This window comes from Corylus avellana, chromosome ca8 (genome assembly GCF_901000735.1).
Source record: "Corylus avellana chromosome ca8, CavTom2PMs-1.0".
Lineage (NCBI taxonomy): Eukaryota > Viridiplantae > Streptophyta > Magnoliopsida > Fagales > Betulaceae > Corylus > Corylus avellana.
This window is the reverse complement of record NC_081548.1, coordinates 3,204,961-3,227,601: the sequence shown is the minus strand read 5'-3', so window position 1 is coordinate 3,227,601 and position 22,641 is coordinate 3,204,961. Positions and strand designations below refer to the sequence as shown.

Genomic DNA, 22,641 nt, shown 5'->3' with positions numbered 1-22,641 from the left:
CATACCATCACCAGCGGCCTGAACTCTTCGAGATGGAGCACCACAAACTCACTTCAGCTAAAAGAGTGCAAAAGAATCTCCAACAAATCAAATTCTGCCACCTGGTCAACCATATTGCCCAAAGTGATAGCACTGTCCGCGCTTGCTACCACCGGTTCTTGGAGTTCGACCAGGAAACACTCGCGTGGATATTCGCCATCGATGCTTCCTTCTTGTTGGAGTATCTCCAAACCTACTCTCCCAAAACGGAAGAAGGCTCGCTTATGCGAATCTCTTCTAAGATGGCACATTTGATCGACTATACAAGGAGGAAAACTGCACACCACGCGATCCTCAGGGATGTTATTAAGCTCGAAAACCAAATCCCTCTCTTTTTACTCAGAGAAGTTTATAGTTTTTATCCGCGTGAAGATCATGACGAAGCATTAGCCACAATGCTGATGGGTTTTTGCAAAGATCTATCCCCAATCAAGTACATTAATTACCAATGTTTTAGAGAAGAATGCTTCGAGAGAGCCCATTTGCTACAACTTCTCTACCACATGGTTGTGCCAAAGCTTCAACTTGTACCTGATTGCAGTGAGCAGGAGAAGCTTAAAGGGAACGAAGAGATTGGCTGGTTTAGAAAAGCCTTGAAATCATTCTTGACAGCAATAATTTATATTAACTTGGCCCCGCTCCGCCTTCTCAGCAAAATTTACAAGTCAAAAGCAATGAAGTTTTTGGTTACACTACCATTTACAATCCTCTTGTATGTTTTGCATCTTGGAAACAAGGATGATATAAACAGTCTCATATCGTCGGCAGGAAATGTGGCCGAAGAGGCGGAAAGTGCATCTCAGAAGACGGAAGACGAATTAAGTCCTTTGGTCGAAGAGATTGCAATCCCAAGCGTGACACAACTTCATAAAGTTTGTGTCAAATTCTGTCCAGCAAAGGGTGGCTTGGAATCCATAAATTTCGACAAGTCTTGCGGTAAATTTTACCTTCCGGTTATTCATTTGGATGATAACTCGGAAGTTGTGCTGCGGAACCTCGTGGCCTACGAGGCATGCATTGCGCCAGAGATGATGGTTTTTACACGTTACACGGAATTGATGAATGGGATAATTGATAATGAGGAGGATGTGAGGATTCTTCGAGAGGCAGGGATCATCTTGAACCGCCTCAAAAGCGATGGAGAAGTAGCAACGCTTTGGAATGGCATGACGAAGTCTGTGAGGGCAACGAAAGTTCCAATTCTGGACAAGGCCATCGAAGGTGCAAATACTTATTACTCGAAGAGTTGGAAGGTCAGGATGAACGTGACGATGAAGAAGTATGTGTTTGCTTCATGGCCATGTCTTACGTTTTTGGCAGCAAACATTCTGATATTGATGTCTACTCTTCAGGCTGCTTGCTCCATGTACAATTGCTCCAAAATTTTCAAGTCTCTATGAATGTTCACGATCTGTTCCTGCTTAGTGTCTAATTTACGGCAGGCTCATGAACAGTAAAAGTCTTCTTAATTTGTCTCAAATTCATTTTTTACCGGGCCAGATCAATGGTCTGGAGTTTGATTTTTCCAGTCAATTTTCTAGTTCTCTAAGCCTTTCGTCTAAACGATGGACAAAACAAGAAGCCTTTTGTGGTAGGCTAGTCTGGCTGGATGTTATTTTTTGTTTTTGTCCAACTTCTTTGTTTTTGGCACGGAATTAAAATGTAATGACAAAATAATTTCTTTTTCTTTACTATATATAAAATTAAACTTTATGATAATTTTTTTTTTTTTAACATGTCTGCACAAGAGGGGGAATTCGATCTAGTGACTTCGGCTTCATGAGACGTGATCTCTAGCCGATTGAGCTATTCCTTGAGAATAAATTTTATGATAATTAAATATTTGTATCATAACGAATATATTTATTGAACTTCATAAATATGTGCGTGCGTGTCAAGATATAAAAAAGGATACAAATATAAAGTGTAGAACTAAAATCATCACATGAGGATAAAGCCATTAAACCTGAAAAAAAAAAAAGAAAAAAAAAAGGCAATTTTCTTTTGGCATTACATTTGAACGATTGAGGATAAAGATATTAAATTTGAATGAGGCTATAACGTTATTTCTGTTTTTGTCGTTGTTGTTTTTTTCTTTTGGAATGAGTGAACATGCCAATTAGTATTCTATGACCTCCACTAGTACTACTCTGCTCAAAAGGCCAGGGGCCGTAATATATATATATATATATATATATATATATATATATATATGAGTCTAAAAATAATTTTTGGACCCATCAAAATTAAGTTTGACCCTCATAATACCCTCAAAATCTGGAGAAGTTTTTCCTCTTCTCCTGATAGAAGCCTGACCGGCCACCTACTTGTGAGGGTTTTATTCCGCCTCGTACGGCTGTTTTGAGGGACGAGGAATGGAGGTTTTTTTTTTTGTTTTTTTTTTTTTGTTTTGTTCCCCCTCCCTTCCCAATTTTTCCTTTTATCTCTCACAGTATTTTCATGTTTGTTAATGTGTTGTTTTATTTTTTATTTTATTTTTGGTAGTATCAATCATTTTGATGGGCGGAATCATTTATTTGACCAATTTCTAACGTTTCTTTCGATGACTTTGTTCCCTTTGTTTTTTATTTATTTATTTATTTATTTTATTTCCATGTAATTTCTCATTTTCCCCTCCATATTGAATTGACAAAATAATTAAGTTTGATCCTCATTTATACTTTGGCTGTCTATTAAAAAATTTCGGTTGCTTCCTTTAGCTGAACAAACGAAGTTTATACAATGTATTCATCCACTCGACAAATATAAACTGTTGAAGAAAAATTAATCTCAAGCGATAGCACAATTGATGATTAAGAGCACACTTCATGAAATGAAAGTCATGCAAACTGCTGAGGCACTAAGGACTATATATATTCTATAATTATCTCACGTATATGAAGTGAAAGTGATAATATTGAAGGAATAATGTTAGAAATTACATTTTTATCCTACAATTATCTTATAATATTGACATTACTGTTTCAATCAACCTTTAAATTAATCATTGTTAAAAAAAAAAAAAATTCAACGATTGGTAGGTACACCTACATCAGCATTAATGTGGGATAAAAATATAGTATATATGGCATTACTCAAAGTGAAATGCGTATCATGCTAGAGTAACATGTACAAACTATCATGGTCACCTTCTTTTTGAGATGAATATATACCATTAATATATAGCTCACAAGGGTCCGCTCAAATGGTCGACTCGTTTGGTTAATATATACAACAACATTGGTTGTTCGAATCCTCATGTCACCTAGCTAACCAATACATGATTCTTATGAGCGGAGTCATGTATTTAGAGTTTACGTGACATGAAATTAAGGATCATGATGTAATCTGCCTTGATGGGTTTCGCATCATAAAAATAATATACACATGATAAGTCCATTCAAACATGCTATCCTTCTTACGATCTATAAAACCTACGAAACAATGATCAATTACTATATATTCCATTTGTCAACAATTGAAGCTCTGTCAAAAAACTTCAATGCTTGATGGACGAAAGAAAGCTGCACATGAATGATTTTGTATGTCGTATATCTTACACCTTCAAATAGAGGTCCATTGTTCATACCACGATGAAAAGCATGCATGCACGGAGAAAATGCATATGGTTGTAAAGGCTTCATACATGTTTGAATTGTGTTTGGCCGAATCAATTAGGGAAAGGAAAAGGAAAAAGAAAAAGAAAAGGGAGTTGGAACATGTTGGCCAGTCCTCGCTAGCTGTGCACGTGGTGGTTTCTTGTTGCATGCCCTTTCGAGCACCAAGAGCCAAGAGGTTGGTATTGGATGAATCACGAATAGTATATGTTGGAAGTTGGTCGTTGATGAACATAAACGTCAAGACATGTCGGAGATCGATTGGACATAATTTTGGGCATGCACGTCTGCTGAAACTACTTTTTCAAGAATCAAAACTGTGTTTTCATTCTTTGAACCGTAGCCTCGCATTAATGCTTTTCACACGTGATTATCGAAACACTACCTTTGACTGAAAATAAGATTCACTGTAATTTTATGGATATATAGTATTGGCCTCCACGTGGTGGTGGCCTGCCTTTATACCATTTTTTTTACTATACTTTTTCATTTCTCTCATAATTAAACCATGAAATCATGGTCATTTCTTTTATTTTGTTTTTCTTTTTTGGTTAAATTTCATCATCGAAGGTTTCATTTTTCTTTTAATTAATTAGTACTTTTTTTATTTATTTACTATCTTCTTTGCGGGTTCTTCTTAAGATTTGATTCACTATATTTTTTTTAATTAATTTCCTTTATTTATACTAGTTTTATGGATGCATCTTTTTCCTTTTTCCTAAATGCCATTAAATGTTTGAAGAATTAATTGTTTGGATAGTTATACAACTAATTTAATTAAAGATGCAATCAACCTCTCCACTAGTTTATCATATATACATGGTGTAAAATGAAAATGTTTCATAATCTATAAATCTCTTTCATTATCTCATCTATTAAAACGCACTTTATAATCTATATAGAATTGTCTGACTGGATAATCCAAAAATTATTCAAGCGAGTCCTATATAATGTATTATTCAGCATGTAATTAGTCAATGCCAAAACCGCCACTGAATATTGATCTTCCATTAATATTTATCTGAGAACGTTTACCATATATCCACATACTGATGTTCCACCAAAAACCACTCTCGTTGTTTCTTCTCTTCTTTGATCATCTCCTCTTATTTGTGCAACATGTGGGCACGTGTGCCGCAGGACAAAACACCAGAAGAAGAAAAAAAAAAAAGAAAAAAAAAAGGTGATGATATAATCTATCAATTGTCTCCCTATCAATTGTACAGATTTCCTTAAGATCTTTTGTATTAATTTTAATATTGTAATCTATCTATAAATAATGGAATATACAACACACCGAGTGTGGAGTTTTCAGTCTTTTCTCTTCTATTTCTTCTACATATCTGGTGGAAACTATAAGCGCCCCCTTAAGTCCAACTAAGTCATATATAGCTTGACCCAACCTCACCAGAGTATTAATGAGAATCAAAGGTGGCTAATACTAATCAGGCATATATTGAGATTCTTCATTATTACGGAGATTCGAACCCACGCCCTAGTACATGCCTGACCACTTGAGAATTTCCTTTGGCCATTGAATCACCATCCTTGATGGTAAAAGTGGGGCCTTTATTTGTGCATTTCAGAGTCATTTTTAAGTGTCAAAGCTAACATTAGTAAAACGGTATGTTTACATTACTTCCACGGTATGTTTTGGAAATAAATTAAAAGTCATCTTCAACCTTTTGTCTTCTTCAACTTTTCATCTTATCCTCTGTACTGTGTGTGAACTATAACCTAATTATCAACCCCTGAATAGAAAGAAAATCATGTCCACGAGCGGTGAATCCTAATCCTCTTGAAACCTATTTGCCCCTTAATGAAGGGTTGAGGGTGGGCAACTAGAATATTAAAAAAAATTTACCTAGAGAGTAAAGAGATTTTTTTGGAGGTAGGGGGGCATTTGACCCACCATCTCAACCCCTCTGCCCCTGAATGATGTCATGAGATTGCATGAGAACTGTTGTATCGATCCATATTATAGGAGGCGAATATTGGAGGCGAGTTACTTTATCGCCCGTCAATTTGTTAGATTGTTGGCACAATAAGTGAATTTTATATGAATTTTGTTTATATTTGTAGTCCAAATGAACTAATATTATATATCCTTTTATCATAAATGTCTTTATTTATTTTTCTTAAACAAAATATAGATAAATAAGACTGAATATATAATATATTTTGATTGATATAGTCTTATAGAGATCAAATGAGTCCAATGAATGTAGAGTCAAATTTAAGCTTGAAATTGCTGTTTTTGTAACGCCCCACAAAAATTAATTAATTTTATCATTCACTTTTCTAGTCTTATTCTACGATGAACAAAACTTAGAGATCAATTCTTATCATCCATGAAGAGAGTCTACTGCATAAAACTTTTCACTTTATAACAAAAAATAAAATAAAAAAACAGAAGAAATAAATACATCGTGGACTCATTTTATCTTTTCAAAAGGTTTAAATTAATGTTTCATTGTGCTTTTGTTACTAATGAAAGGAATATAATTTTATTTATTTTTTATTTCTGAACAAAAATACTTCGTGGGCCCCAGTGCAGCTTCTAGCTCCTCATATAAAGTACAGGGGCAAGATTGGAATTTAATTATGTCAAGCAATGAACGTGTATACGTAAAACATATTATGAAAAATAAGCAGGTGTAAAAATATTGAAAATTCCAGTAGTGTCTTAATTATAAGTTTAGAGAAATATTATCAATTAAGTGATAATTTGAAGGAGATAAATAGATTTTTCCTCGGAGCCCCGACGAATGTTTCCACCCCTTTTTCTTTTTTCTTTTCCTTTCTGTACTTTCTTTCACTCATTTTTCTTTCCCTTGATACAGGCAACATGATATTGGTTTCTAAACTGACTCAAATACATCCAATGCGCATTTTAAAATTACCAGTGTCTTTGTTTTAAGGAGAAAAAAAAAAAAAAAAAAAGCACTGATTAGTCTGATTTTTTTATTTTAGAAAGCCTGATAATTTGGTTGTCTTATTATTGAGTCAATTGTTCGACATACACACACAAGACACATGTACTGATGTACATGTTTGAGGTGATCTATAATACTGAATTGCATGTATATCACTATAGCTAGAGACAAATTTACTATCACGTTCACCTTATCTTGGAGATGAATATATACCATTAATCCATTCAAAGACGTGCGCTATCCTTCTTACCATCTATAAGACTATAAACCTACAAAACAATGATCAACTATTCCTTTAATCATATCAATCCCTCCACAAGAAGCTACAAAAATCTTCAGTTTCTTCGTCGTATACGATGAAATTTAGCATGCACGTATGGAGAAAGCACATGGTTTTGCAAAAATCAAAGCTTACTTTTCAAACTTGGCAACTGACGAGTACACAATTTGCTTCGCAAAAACGTACGTGGGCTGTTCGATCTTTAAAATCTTGTATTTTAAATGTTAAAATATATTATACAAAAGTAATTCTATAAATTACATTTTTATCTTACAATTATCTCATAATTTTGACGTGGCAGTTCCAACCAACCATTGAATCCGTTAGGTTTTTTAAAAAATAATAATAGAAATTATTGGTGTCAATTTTTTTTTTTTTTTCTCATCTTACAAATCAATCATTAGATTTGTAAACTTATGTAAATTTCATACAAGCTCAATGATGGATCTCGCAAATCTAATGCTTAATCAATTGGATTTGTAAGAGAATATAAGAAAAATATAGACAAATTAAATTATATTATTTCTTATAACATTACTCTTTAAAAAATGCATCTTCTAATCTGTTGCACAAAAATATTTTTTTTATGTTTTCAAACTTCAATATTTTTAAAAGGTATTCACAAATAATTATATATTTTTCTCGATTTTACTTAGGGCATTTTTGGTGTACGTTTGAGAGGCCTAAAAATGCGTTTAACACTTAAAAAGTTCGTTTGAAAAAAAAAAAAAAAAAAGTACCTATTTGGTAAAAAAAATATTGAAAATGCTTTTAAGGGTCAAAACACACTTTTGGCAAAAACCATTTTTAACTTAAAAGCTCTATTTATCAAACATAATCCTAAATATGCTCTTAAAAATGCACTAGAAAATCGCATTGTTCGAATCTTCAAAATACTTTTCAAACATGTTTTCGGATGCATGTGAAAGGATGCATAAGTAATTTCCTCGAAAATTTCCTTGAATTCACCGCGAAGTTCCCTCTTCTTATCTGTCTGCAACCCACTATAAAAGACTGCCTCATCCTGAATCCCTGATACAGTAGACTTAGTACTACTACCAAAAGAAAGACAAATATTTCTCTCCCTTCCAAACACATTTCTCTCTCACTCCCTAAACTGCAGGAGCATGTCTTCTGAGTTAAAAGCCATGGAACCACCAAAGCCTAGTTATGACCAAGAATGGGTCATTCAGATTAGTCGAGCCCTAGAAGAAGACCTACAAGACATTAACGCTGAAGGCCATCCCGTGAGCATCTTCAGTGTACCCAAAACCCTAGTATCTCTCAAACCAGATGCATACACTCCACAGCTAATCGCTTTTGGCCCATACCATCACCAGCGGCCTGAACTCTTCGAAATGGAGCACCACAAACTCACTTCAGCTAAAAGAGTGCAAAAGAATCTCCAACAAATCAAATTCTGCCACTTGGTCAACCATATTTCCCAAAGTGATAGCACTGTCCGCGCTTGCTACCACAGGTTCTTGGAGTTCGACCAGGAAACACTTGCGTGGATATTAGCCATCGATGCTTCCTTCTTGTTGGAGTATCTCCAAACCTACTCTCCCGAAACGGAAGAAGGCTCGCTTTTGCGAATCTCTTCTAAGATGGCACATTTGATCGACTATACAAGGAGGAAAACCGCACACCACGCGATCCTCAGAGATGTTATTAAGCTGGAAAACCAAATCCCTCTCTTTTTACTCAGAGAAGTCCACAGTTTTTATCCGGGTGAAGATCATGACGAAGTATTTGCCACCATGCTGATGGGTTTTTGCAAAGATCTATTGCCCATCAAGTACATTAATTACCAACGTTTTAGAGAAGAATGCTTTGGGAGAGCTCATTTGCTGCAACTTCTCTACCACATGGTTGCGCCAAAGTTTCAACTTGTACCTGATTGCAGTGAGCAGGAGAAGCCTAAAGAGAGTGAAGAGATTGGCTGGTTTAGAAAAGCCTTGAAATCATTCTTGACAGCACTACTTTATGTTAACTTGGCCCTTCTCCGCATTCTCAGCAAAATTTTCAAGTCAAAAGCAATCGAGTTTCTGGTTACACTACCATTTACAATCCTCTCGTGTGTTTTTCATCTTAGAATCAAAGGTGATCATATAAACAATTTCATATCATCGGCAGGCAGCGTCGCCGAAGAGGTGGAAAGTGCATCTCATGAGACGGAAGACAAATTAAGTCCTTTGGTCGAAGAGATTGCAATCCCAAGCGTGACACAGCTTCATAAAGTTTGTGTCAAATTCTGTCCAGCAAAGGGTGGCTTGGAATCCATAAATTTCGACAAGTCTTGTGGTAAATTTTACCTTCCGGTTATTCATTTGGATGATAATTCGGAAGTTGTGCTGCGGAACCTCGTGGCCTACGAGGCATGTATTGCGCCGGAGATGATGGTTTTTACACGTTACACGGAATTGATGAATGGGATAATTGATAATGAGGAGGATGTGAGGATTCTTCGAAAGGCAGGGATCATCTTGAACCGCCTCAAAAGCGATGGAGAAGTAGCAACGCTTTGGAATGGCATGACGAAGTCTGTGAGGGAAACGAAAGTTCCAATTCTGGACAAGGCCATTGAAGGTGCAAATACTTATTACTCGAAGAGTTGGAAGGTGAGGATGAACGTGACGATGAAGAAGTATGTCTTTGCTTCATGGCCATGTCTTACGTTTTTAGCAGCAAACATTCTGATATTGATGTCTACTCTTCAGGCTGCTTGCTCCATGTACAATTGCTCCAAAATTTTCAAGTCTCTATAAATGTTCACGATCTTTTCTTGCTTAGTGTCTAATTTACGGCATGCTCATGAACAGTAAAAGTCTTCTTAATTTGTCTCAAATTAATTTTTTACCGGGCCAGATCAATGGTCTGGAGTTCGATTTTTCCAGTTAATTTTCTAGTTCTCTAAGTCGGCCTTTCGTCTAAACGATGGACAAAACAAGAAGCTAGCCTTTTGTGGTAGGCTAGTCAGGCTAGATGTTATTTTTTGTTTTTGTCCTACTTCTTTGTTTTTCTTTTGGCACGGAATTAAAATGTAATGACAAAATAATTTCTTTTTCTATATATATATACTGTTCCTCTACTATATATAAAATTAAACTTTATGATAATTTTTTTTTTTTGTTTTACATGTCTATACAAGAGGAGGATTCAAACTAGTAACCTCTGCTTTATAAGGCATGGTCTCCAGCCGATTAAGCTACCCCTTAAGAACAAACTTTATGATAATTAAATATGTGTAGCATAACGAATATATTTATTGAACTTCATAAATATGTGCGCGTGTCAAGATTTACAAAAGGATACAAAAATAAAGTGTAGAACTAAAATCATCACATATCAGCAATTTTCCTTTCAAATTTAATTAAGGATAAAGCCATTAAACCTGGAAAAAAAAAAAAAATGAGGCTATAACGTTATTTCTGTTTTTGTCGTTCTTGTTGTTTTTTCTTTTGGCATGAGTGAACATGCCAATTAGTATTCTATGACATCCACTAGTACTACTCTGCTCAAAAGGCCGGGGGGCCGTAATATATATATATATATGGGTCTAAAAATAATTTTTGGACCTATCAAAATTAAGTTTGACCCTCATAATACTCTCAAAATCTGGAGAAGCTTTTCATCTTCTCCTAATAGAAGCCTGACAACCTACTTGTGACGGTTTTTTTCCGCCTCGTACGGCTGTTCCGAGGGATGAGGAATGGAGGTTTCTTTTTTTTTTTTGTTCCCCCTCCCTTCCCAATTTTATCTTTAATCTCTTTTTGCTTTTTCACAGTATTTTCATGTTTGTTAATGTGTTGTTTTATTTATTTTTTATTTTTTTGGCAGTATCAATCACTTTAATGGGCGGGGTCTTTTATTTGACAAATTTCTAACGTTTCTTAGGGTCATGACTTTGTCCCCTTTGTTTATTTATTTTATTTCCATGTAATTTTCCATTTTCCCCACCATATTGAATAGACAAAATAATTAAGTTTGATGACCCTCATTAATTTATAGTTTGGCTCTCTATTAAAAATTTTCCGTTGCATCCTTTAGCTGAACAAACCAAGTTTATACAATGTATTCATCCACTCGACAAATATAAACTGTTGAAGAAAAATTAATCTCAAGCGATAGCACAATTGATGATTAAGAGCACACTTCAAAAAATGAAAGTCATGCAAACTGCTGAGGCACTAAGGACTATATATTCCATAATTAATTAATTATCTCACGTATATGATGTGAAAGTGATAATATTGAAGGAATAATGTTAGAACTTGCATTTTTATCCTCGCATTAATGCTTTTCACACTGCTTTTCACACGTTAAATTTCATCATCGAAGGTTTCATTTTTCTTTTAATTAGTACTTTTTTTTATTTATTTACTCTATCTTCTTTGCGGGTTCTTCTTAAGATCGATTTGATTCAGTATATATTTTTTTTAATTAATTTCCTTTATTTATACTAGTTTTATGGATGCAGCTTTTTTCTTTTTCCTAAATGCCATTAAATGTTTGAAGAATTAATTGTTTGGATAGTTATACAACTAATTTAAAGTTGCAATCAACCTCTCCACTAGCTAGTTTATCATATATACATGGTGTAAAATGAAAATGTTTCATAATCTATAAATCTCTTTCATTATCTCATCTATTGAAATGCACTTTATAATCTATATAGAATTGTCTGACTGGATAATCTAAAAATTATTCAAGCAAGTGAGTCCTATATAATGTATTATCCAGCATGTAATTTTTTTTTTTTTTTTTGACATGTCCGCACAAGAGGGGAGAAGGAGATTCGAACTAGTAACCTCTGCTTTATAAGGCGTAGTTCCAGCCGATTAAACTACCTCTTGGGGACATCCAGCATGTAATTAGTCAATGCCAAAACCGCCATTGAATATTGATTTCCATTAATATTTATCTGAGAACGTTTACCATCCACATACTAATGTTCCACCAAAAACCATTCTTGTTGTTTCTTCTCTTCTTTGATGATCTCCTCTTATTTGTGCAACATGTGGAAAACGTGTGCGGCAGGACAAAACACCAGAAGAAAAAAAAAGAAAAAAAGAAAAAAAAAGGTGATGATGTAATCTATCAATTGTACAGATTTCCTTAAGATCTTTTGTATTAATTCTAATATTGTAATCTACCTATATATAATGGAATATACGACACACCGAGTGTGGAGTTTTCAGTCTTTTCTCTTTTATTTCTTTTACATATTTGATGGAAACTGTAAGTGCTCCCTTAATTCTAACTGAGTCATATATAGCCTGATCCAATCTCACCAGGGTATTAATGGGAATCAAAGGTGGCTAATACTAATCAAGCATATATTGGGATTCTCCATTGCTGAGATTTGAACCCACGCCCTAGTACATGCCTGACCACTTGGGAATTTCCTTTGGCCATTGAACCATCACCCCTAATGGTAAAAGTGGGGCCTTTATTTGTGCATTTCAGAGTCATTTTTAAGTGTTAAAGCTAACATTAGTAAAACGGTATGTTTACATTACTTCAACGGTATGCTTTGGAAATAAGTTAAAAGTCATATGCAACCTTTTGTCTTCTTCAACCTTTCATCTTATCATCTGCACTGTGTGTGAACTGTAACCTAATTATCAACCCCTGAATAGAAAGAAAATCATGTCCACGAGTGATGAATCCTAATCCTCTTGAAACCTATTTGCCCCTTAATTAATGAAGGGTTGAGGGTGGGCAACTAGAATATTAAAAAAAATTTACCTAGAGAGTAAAGAGATTTTTTTGGAGGTAAGGGGGCATTTGACCCATCTCAACCCCTCTGCCCCTGAATGATGTCATGAGATTGCATGAGAACTGTTGTCTCGATCCATAATATAGGAGGCTAATATTGGAGGCTAGTTACTTTATTGCCCGTCAATTTGTTAGATTGTTGGCACAATAAGTGAATTTTATATGAATTTTGTTTATATTTGTAGTCCAAATCAACTAATATTATATATATTTTTTGTTAAAAATAGGTCTTGGGCTTAACTCAACCCAAAAGCTAGCTCAAGAGTTGAGATTTCTTTTCACTCTTATAAATGGTTTATCTCTTTAATACCCAGGCAATGTGGGACTTCCAACACGCCTCCTCACGTGTGGCGGAGGACATCCAAGCCAACACGTGCGACAATGGGGTGACAGTGGGCCACAGCCAATTGAACCTGGGCTCTGATACCATCTTAGAAATGAGTCTTGGGCCTAATTCAACCCAAAAGCTAGCTCAAGAGTTGAGGTTTCTCCTCATTCTTATAAATGGTTTATGATCTCTTTAATACTCGGGCAATATGAGACTTCCAACACTTTTATCATAAATGTCTCTTCTTCTTTTTTTTTCCTAAACAAAATATAGATAAATAAGACTGAATATATAATATATTTTGATTGATATACTCTTATAGAGATCAAATGAGTCCAATGAATGTAGAGTCAAATTTAAGCTTGAAATTACTCATTCACCTTTCTAGTCTTATTCTACTATGAACAAAACTCAGAGATCAATTCTTATCATCCATGAAGAGAGTCTACCGCATAAAACTTTTCACTTTATAACAAAAAATAAATAAATAAATAAAAAGCAGAAGAAATAAATACATCGTGGGCTCATTTTATCTTTTCAAATGGTTTAAATTAATGTTTTATTGTGCTTTGGTTACTAATGAAAGGAATATAATTTTATTTATTTTTTTATTTCTGAACAAAAATACTTCGTGGGCTCCAGTGCAGCTTCTCCTCATATAAAGTACAAGGGCAAGATTGGAATTTAATTTATTGTAACGTGTCCATCCATAAAAAGAACAAAACACGGAGTATGACGAGACTGTATTATATGTGGTCCTGTCTCAGACATATCTCGACGTTAATGTCAAAAAATGCCCAACCAGCTTGATGCTCCACAGCTTCATTTGGAAGTCGGAACTGTTGTGTCAACTTTCATTTTTATGCTATAATAACACTACTTATAGCATTTGTTTATATTCATTTCTTGTTTGGAAATTATGTCATGCAATATTGAACGTGTATACGTAAAACATTCATGTGTCGTGGAAAAATAAGCAAGGGTAAAAAAAAAAAATCGAAAATTCTCATGTCTTAATTAGAAGTTTGGAGAAACATTATTAATTAAGTGATAATTTAAAGGAGATAAATAGACTTTTCCTCTAACCCCGGACGGATGTTTCCACCCTCTTTTTCTTTTTTCTTTTCCTTCCTGTACGTTCCTTCACTCATTTTTCTTTCCCTTGATACAGGCAAACATGATATTGGTTTCTAAATCGACTCAAATACATCCAATGCGAATTTTAAAATTACCAGAGTCTTTGTTTTAAGGAGAAAAAAAAAAAACACTAATTAATTTGATATACAGTCTTTAATAAGATATTAAAAGAAGCGATTCAAGCTTAATTGGTTTCAGTTTCAATTGATACTTGACTTGTTGGAATTGAAACACGTGCCCCTTGTGTTTTATTATGATATACATGTCTTAATCTTGACGGGTGCAGTTGATCACAATGAAACATGAATATATCTTCTTTTTTTTTTTTTTTTTTGACATGTCCGCACAAGAGGGAGGAGGGAGATTCGAACTAGTGACCTCCACTTTATTAAGTGTAGGCCCAGCCGATTGAGCTATCTCTTGAAAACGAAACATGAAACATGTGTCCCTTGCGTTGTCATTTTCAAAATGTCAACCGACTAATTCTTCACATATTTTTTTTTTTTTTAAAGAAAGCCTGATAATTTGGTTGTCTTATTATTGAGTCAATTGTTCGACATACACACACAAGACACATGTACTGATGTACATGTTTGAGGTGATCTATAATACTGAATTGCATGTATATCACTATAGCTAGAGACAAATTTACTATCATGTTCACCTTATTTTGGAGATGATGAATATATACCATTAATCCATTCAAAGACGTGCGCTATCCTTCTTACCATCTATAAGACTATAAACCTTCAAAATAGTGATCAACTATTCCATTAATCATATCAATCCCTCCACAAGAAGCTACAAAAATCTTCAGTTTCTTCGTCGTATACGATGAAATTTAGCATTCACGTACGGAGAAAGCACATGGTTTTACAAAAATCAAAGCTTACTTTTCAAAACCGTGTTTTCGGGCAAACTTGATATACTGACGTGTACACAATTTGCTTGGCAAAAGCGTGGGCGGTTCGAACTTTAAAATCGTGTATTTTAAATGTTAAAATACATTCTAAATTTTTTTTTTTTTTTTAATTTGCTTGATTTATTTAGATCCTTGTATTCATTCAGACAGAGACTTTACATATTCATTTCTCTTTGACCTTCAATCTCCCACAACCGTGGGATATGCACGTGTTGATTCTAATGCTCGAGAGGGCTACGAGTAAGTAATTTCCTCGAATTCACCGCGAAGTTCCCTCTTCTTATCTGACTCCAACCCAGTATAAAAGACTGCCTCATCCTGAATCCCTGATACATAGACTTAGTACTACTACCAAAAGAAAGACAAATATTTCTCTCCCTTCCAAACACATTTATCTCTCACTCCCTAAACTGTGGGAGCATGTCTTCCGAGTTAAAAGCCATGGAACCACCAAAGCCTAGTTATGACCAAGAATGGGTCATTCAGATTAGTCGAGCCCTAGAAGAAGACCTACAAGACATTAACGCTGAAGGCCTTCCCGTGAGCATCTTCAGTGTACCCAAAACCCTAATATCTCTCAAACCAGATGCATACACTCCACAGCTTATGGCCCTTGGCCCATACCATCACCAGCGGCCTGAACTCTGCGAAATGGAGCACCACAAACTCACTTCAGCTAAAAGAGTGCAAAAGAATTTGCAACAAATCAAATTCTGCCACCTGGTCAACCATATTGCCCAAAGTGATAGCACTGTCCGCGCTTGCTACCACCGGTTCTTGGAGTTCGACCAGGAAACACTTGCGTGGATATTCGCCATCGATGCTTCCTTCTTGTTGGAGTATCTCCAAACCTACTCTCCCGAAACGGGAGAAGGCTCGCTTATGCGAATCTCTTCTAAGATGGCACATTTGATCGACTATACAAGGAGGAAAACGGCACACCACGCGATCCTCAAGGATGTTATTAAGCTCGAAAACCAAATCCCACTCTTTTTGCTCAGAGAAGTTTATAGTTTTTATCCACGTGAAGATCATGACGAAGCATTAGCCACCATGCTGATGGGTTTTTGCAAAGATCTATCGCCCATCAAGTACATTAATTACCAACGTTTTAGAGAAGAATGCTTCGGGAGAGCTCATTTGCTACAACTTCTCTACTACATGGTTGTGCCAAAGTTTCAACTTGTACTTGATTGCAGTGAACAGGAGAAGCCTAAAGAGAGTGAAGAGATTGGCTGGTTTAGAAAAGCCTTGAAATCATTCTTGAGAGCACTACTTTATGTAAACTTGGCCCTGCTCCGCATTCTCAGCAAAATTTGCAAGTCAAAAGCAATCAAGTTTCTAGTTACACTACCATTTACAATCCTCTCGTGTGTTTTTCAACTTAAAAACAAAGGTGCTATAAACAATTTCATATCATCGGTAGGCAGCGTCGCCGAAGAGGCGAAAAGTGCATCTCAGAAGACGGAAGACGATTTAAGTCCTTTGGTCGAAGAGATTGCAATCCCAAGCGTGACACAGCTTCATAAAGTTTGTGTCAAATTCTGTCCAGCAAAGGGTGGCTTGGAATCCATAAATTTCGACAAGTCTTGTGGTAAATTTTACCTTCCGGTTATTCATTTGAATGATAACTCGGAAGTTGTGCTGCGGAACCTCGTGGCCTACGAGGCATGTATTGCACCGGAGATGATGGTTTTTACACGTTACACGGAATTGATGAATGGGATAATTGATAATGAGGAGGATGTGAGGATTCTTCGAGAGGCAGGGATCATCTTGAACCGCCTCAAAAGCGATGGAGAAGTAGCAACGCTTTGGAATGGCATGACGAAGTCTGTGAGGGCAACGAAAGTTCCAATTCTGGACAAGGCCATTGAAGGTGCAAATACTTATTACTCGAAGAGTTGGAAGGTCAGGATGAACATGACGATGAAGAAGTATGTCTTTGCTTCATGGCCATGTCTTACGTTTTTAGCAGCAAACATTCTGATATTGATGTCTATTCTTCAGGCTGCTTGCTCCATGTACAATTGCTCCAAAATTTTCAAGTCTCTATGAATGTTCATGATCTGTTCTTGCTTAGTGTCTAATTTACGGCATGCTCATGAACAGTAAAAGTCTTCTTAATTTGTCTCAAATTAATTTTTTACCGGGCCAGATCAATGGTCTGGAGTTCGATTTTTCCAGTTAATTTTCTAGTTCTCTAAGCCGGCCTTCCGTCTAAACGATGGACAAAACAAGAAGCCTTTTGTGGTAGGCTAGTCAGGCTAGATGTTATTTTTTGTTTTTGTCCTACTTCTTTGTTTTTCTTTTGGCACGGAATTAAAATGTAATGACAAAATAATTTCTTTTTCTCTACTATATATAAAATTAAACTTTATGATAATTTTTGTTTTTTTTGTTTTTTTTATAGAGGAAAAATTCGAACTAGTGACCTCGGCTTCATGAGGCGTGATTTCCAGCCTACTCCTTGAAGACAAATTTTATAATAATTAAACAGGTGTATCATAACGAATATATTTATTGAACTTCATAAATATGCGCGCATGTCAAGATTTACAAAAGGATACAAAAATAAAGTGTAGAACTAAAATCATCACATATCAGCAATTTACCTTTCAAATTTAAATAAAGATAAAGCCATTAAACCTGGAAAAAAAAAAATGGACAGGCAATTTTCTTTTGGCATTTCATTTGAACGATTGAGGATAAAGATATTAAATTTGAATGAGGCTATAACGTTATTTCTGTTTTTGTCGTTCTTGTTGTTTTTTCTTTTGGCATGAGTGAACATGCCAATTACTATGACCTCCACTAGTACTACTCTGCTCAAAAGGACGGGGGGCCGTAATATATATATATATATATGGGTCTAAAAATAATTTTTGGACCTATCAAAATTAAGTTTGACCCTCGTAATACTCTCAAAATCTGGAGAAGCTTTTCCTCTTCTCCTAATAGAAGCCTGACCACCTCCTTGTTGTGGTTTAGCACAATTGATGATTAAGAGCACACTTCATGAAATGAAAGTCATACAAACTGCTGAGGTACTAAGGACTATATATATTCCATAATTATCTACGTATATGAAGTGAAAGTGATAATATTGAAGGAATAACGTTAGAAATTACATTTTTATTTTACAATTATCTCACATTGACATTACTGTTTCAATCAACCTTTAAATCAATCATTGTTAAAAAAATAAAAATAAAAATAAAAATTCAACGATTGGTAGGTACGCCTACATCAGCATTGATGTGGGATAAAAATATAGTATATATAGCATTACTTATAGTGAAATGCGTATCATGCTAGAGTAACATGTACAAACTATCACGGTCACCTTTTTTTTGAGATGAATACATACAATTAATATATAGCTCACAAGGGTCCGCTCAAATGGTCGACTCGTTTGGTTAATATATACAACAACATTGGTTGTTCGAATCCTCATGTCACCTAGCTAACCAATACATGATTCTTATGAGCGGAGTCATGTATTTAGAGTTTACGTGACAGGAAATTTAGGATCACGAAGTAATCTGCCTTGATGGGTTCCGCATCATAAAATTAATATACACATGATAAGTCCATTCAAACATGCGATCCTTCTTACGATCTATAAAACCTACAAAACAATGATCAATTACTGTATATTCCATTTGTCAACAATTGAAGCTGTCAAAAAACTTCAATTCTTGATGGACGAAAGAAAGCCGCACATGAATGATTTTGTATGTCGTATATCTTACACCTTCAAATATTGGGGTCCATTGTTCATACCACGATGAAAAGCATGCATGCACGAAGAAAATGCATATAGTTGTAATGGCTTCATACATTTTTGAATTGTGTTTGGCCGAATCAATAAGGGAAAGGAAAAGGAAAAAGAAAAAGATAAGGGAGTTGGAACATGTTGGCCAGTCCTCGCTAGCTGTGCACGTGGTGGTTTCTTGTTGCATGCCCCTCTCGAGCACCAAGAGCCAAGAGGTTGGTATTGGATGAATCACGAACAGTATATGTTGGAATTTGGTCGTTGATGAACATAAACGTCAAGACATGTCGGAGATCGATTGGACATAATTTTGGGCATGCACGTCTGCTGATCGAAACTACTTTTTCAAGAATCAAAACTGTGTTTTCATTCTTTGAACCGTAGCCTCGCATTAATGCTTTTCACACGTGATTATCCAAACACTACCTTTGATTGAAAATAAGATTCACTGTAATTTTATGGATATATAGTATTGGCCTCCACGTGGTGGTGGCTTCCCTTTCTACCATTTTTTTTACTATACTTTTTCATTTCTCTCATAAACCATGAAATCATGGTCCTTTTCTTTTATTTTGTTTTTCTTTTTTGGTTAAATTTCATCATCGAAGGTTTCATTTTTCTTTTAGTACTTTTTTTTATTTATTTACTATCTTCTTTTTGGGTTCTTTTAAGATTTGATTCACTATATATATATTTTTTAATTAATTTCCTTTATTTATACTAGTTTTATGGATGCAGCTTTTTTCTTTTTCCTAAATGCCATTAAATGTTTGAAGAATTAATTGTTTGGATAGTTATACAACTAATTTAAAGTTGCAATCAACCTCTCCACTAACTAGTTTATCATATATACGTGGTGTAAAATGAAAATGCTTCATAATCTATAAATCTCTTTCATTATCTCATCTATTAAAATGCACTTTATAATCTATATAGAATTGTCTGACTGGATAGTCCAAAAATTATTCAACGTGAGTCCTATATATATAATGTATTATCCAGCATGTAAAATTAGTCAATGCCAAAACCGGCCGCCACTGAATATTGATTTTAATATTTATCTGAGAACGTTTACCATCCACATACTGATGTTCCACCAAAAACCATTCTCGTTGTTTCTTCTCTTCTTTGATCATCTCCTCGATCTTATTTGTGCAACATGTGGACACGTGTGCGGCAGGACAAAACACACGAAAAAAAAAGAAAAAAAAAAAAAGAAGAGGTGATGATGTAATCTATCAATTGTCTCCCTATCAATTGTACAGATTTCCTTAAGATCTTTTGTATTAATTCTAATATTGTAATCTATCTATAAATTAATATATAATGGAATATATGACACACCCAGTGTGGAGTTTTCAGTCTTTTCTCTTCTATTTCTTCTACATATCTGGTGGGAACTGTAAGCGCTCCCTTAAGTCCAACTGAGCCATATATAACCTGACCCAACCTCACCAGGGTATCAATGAGAATCCAAGGTGGCTAATACTAATCAGACATATATTGAGATTCTCCCTTGCGGATATTCGAACCCACACCCTAGTACATGCCTGACCACTTGAAAATTTCCTTGGGCCATTGAACCACCACCCTTGATGGTAAAAGTGGGGCCTTTATTTGTGCATTTCAGAATCATTTTTAATTGTCAAAGAGTCAAAGCTAACATTAGTAAAACGGTATGTTTACATTACTTCAATGGTACATTTTGGAAATAAATTAAAAGTCATCTTTAACCTTTTGTCTTCTTCAACCTTTCATCTTATCATCTGCACTGTGTGTGAACTGTAACCTAATTATCAACCCCTAAATAGAAAGAAAATCATGTCCACGAGTGGTGAATCCTAATCCTCTTGAAACCTATTTGCCCCTTAATGAAGGGTTGATGGTGGACAACTAGGATATTATAAAAAAAAATTACCTAGAGAGTAAAGAGATTTTTTTGGAGGTGAGAGGGGGCATTTGACCCATCTCAACCCCCTCCGCCCCTGAATGATGTCATGGAATTGCATTAGAACTGTTGAATCCATAATATAGGAGGCTATTATTGGAGGCGAGTTACTTTATTGCCAGTCAATTTGTTAGATTGTTGGCACAATAAGTGAATTTTATATGAATTTTGTTTATATTTGTAGTCCAAATCAACTAATATTATATATCCTTTTATCATAAATGTCTTTTTCTTTTTCTTTTTTCCTAAACAAAATATAGATAAATAAGACTGTATATATAATATATTTTGATTGATATAGCCTTATAGAGATCAAATGTATCCAATGAATGTAGAGTCAAATTTAAGCTTGAAATTACTCATTCACCTTTCTAGTCTTATTCTACGATGAACAAAACTCATAGATCAATTCTTATCATCCGTGAAGAGAGTCTACTGCATAAAACTTTTCACTTTATAACAAAAAAATAAAATAAAATAAAATAAAATAAGCAGAAGAAATAAATACATCGTGGACTCGGTTTATCTTTTCAAATGGTTTAAATTAATGTTTTATTGTGCTTTGGTTACTAATGAAAGGAATATAATTTAATTTATTTTTTATTTCTGAACAAAAATACTTCGTGGGCCCCAGTGCAGCTTCTCCTCATATAAAGTACAAGGGCAAGATTGGAATTTAATTTATTGTAACGTGTCCATCCAAAAAAAGAACAAAACACGAAGTATGACAAGATATATGGTCCTGTCTCCGACATATCTCGACGTTAATGTCAAAAAATGCCCAACGAGCTTGATGCTCCATAGCTTCATTTGGGAGTTGGAACTGTTTGCTATGTATGGCAAGGGAGTGCCGTTTCAGCTACGGTGCGGGGCTGACACATACTGACTTTTTCAGCTTAACTTTTTTTTTTTTTTTTTTTAAGCAAAAAATATAAAATCAAGAATAGCGAGGTGGTTCCAAGCCGCTTCCCTTAATAAGAAGTGCATTTGGGCCATTCCTTGACCTCCCAGGGGTGGTCCGAACCACCAGGTGAAAATGAGGTGTGGGGTGGCAGGCCTGCTAAAAGGTAGCAGGTGCATTGGGGGTGGTAGGACCACCGAAGAGTTTGAGAATTAGTTCAGGATCACACCAATAAGTACGATGTGGGAATTAAAGCCAAAGAACTCCACCAAATATATATATAGATAAGTGGTAGAAATTACCTGAAATTGATGGAGCCATAGCCTTGCTTTTTTTTTTTTTTTAATAAGGAATGAAGCCACCTATTAGAGTCAGTTAACCACCCGGATATGACGAGGGTGGCTCGACCCTGCCAATAAGAAATGGAAATTCCAGGCCACCCCATTTTTATTAGTGGAATTTCCCGCAGCCGTTTTCCTTTTTTTTTTAATATTTTGCTTAAAAAAAAAAAAGTTAAGCTGAAAAAGTCAGCATGTGTCAGCCCCGCACTGTAGCTGGAACAGTGCCGTTCCAGCCACAGTGCGGGGCTTTCCCTTGCCAAACATAGCTGTTGTGTCAAATATCATTTTTATTTATAATAACACTACTTATAGCATTTGTTTATACTTTATATTCATTTCTTGTTTGGAAATTATGTCATGCAATATTGAACGTGTATACGTAAAACATGTGTCGTGAAAAAATAAGCAAGTGTAAAAAAAATTGAAAATTCCCATGTCTTAATTAGAAGTTGGGAGCCCCTACTATACGGTCATACTGCAAAAATGGATCTTTTGCAGCATCTAACCACAAAGGGACACATCACCAAGCTTATTTTGACAAAATGAAATCCAAACACTAGATAATAAAAAACAAAGAACCAAATGACTTGCCCCGGCGACAGTGAAACCACTGGCTAACCCACTGGCGACGGC

The 22,641-nt window shown here is 35.1% G+C and overlaps 3 protein-coding genes across 3 annotated transcripts; all 3 read left to right on the top strand.

Annotated features, from left to right (window-relative positions):
- The first annotated feature begins 32 nt into the window (after nt 1-32).
- On the top strand, nt 33-1,439 carry LOC132189600 (putative UPF0481 protein At3g02645). Its single transcript, XM_059604346.1, has one exon. It carries the CDS (start codon nt 33-35, stop codon nt 1,437-1,439), a length of 1,407 nt encoding a protein of 468 aa, XP_059460329.1.
- A 6,507-nt stretch (nt 1,440-7,946) lies between these two features.
- Nucleotides 7,947-9,889, top strand: LOC132190246 (putative UPF0481 protein At3g02645). Its single transcript, XM_059605177.1, has one exon. It carries the CDS (start codon nt 8,000-8,002, stop codon nt 9,638-9,640), a length of 1,641 nt encoding a protein of 546 aa, XP_059461160.1. The 5' UTR covers nt 7,947-7,999; the 3' UTR covers nt 9,641-9,889.
- A 5,571-nt stretch (nt 9,890-15,460) lies between these two features.
- LOC132189599 (putative UPF0481 protein At3g02645) lies at nt 15,461-17,098 on the top strand. The gene has a single exon (XM_059604345.1). The coding sequence runs from the start codon at nt 15,461-15,463 to the stop codon at nt 17,096-17,098; it is 1,638 nt and encodes a 545-aa protein (XP_059460328.1).
- Nucleotides 17,099-22,641: the final 5,543 nt, after the last annotated feature.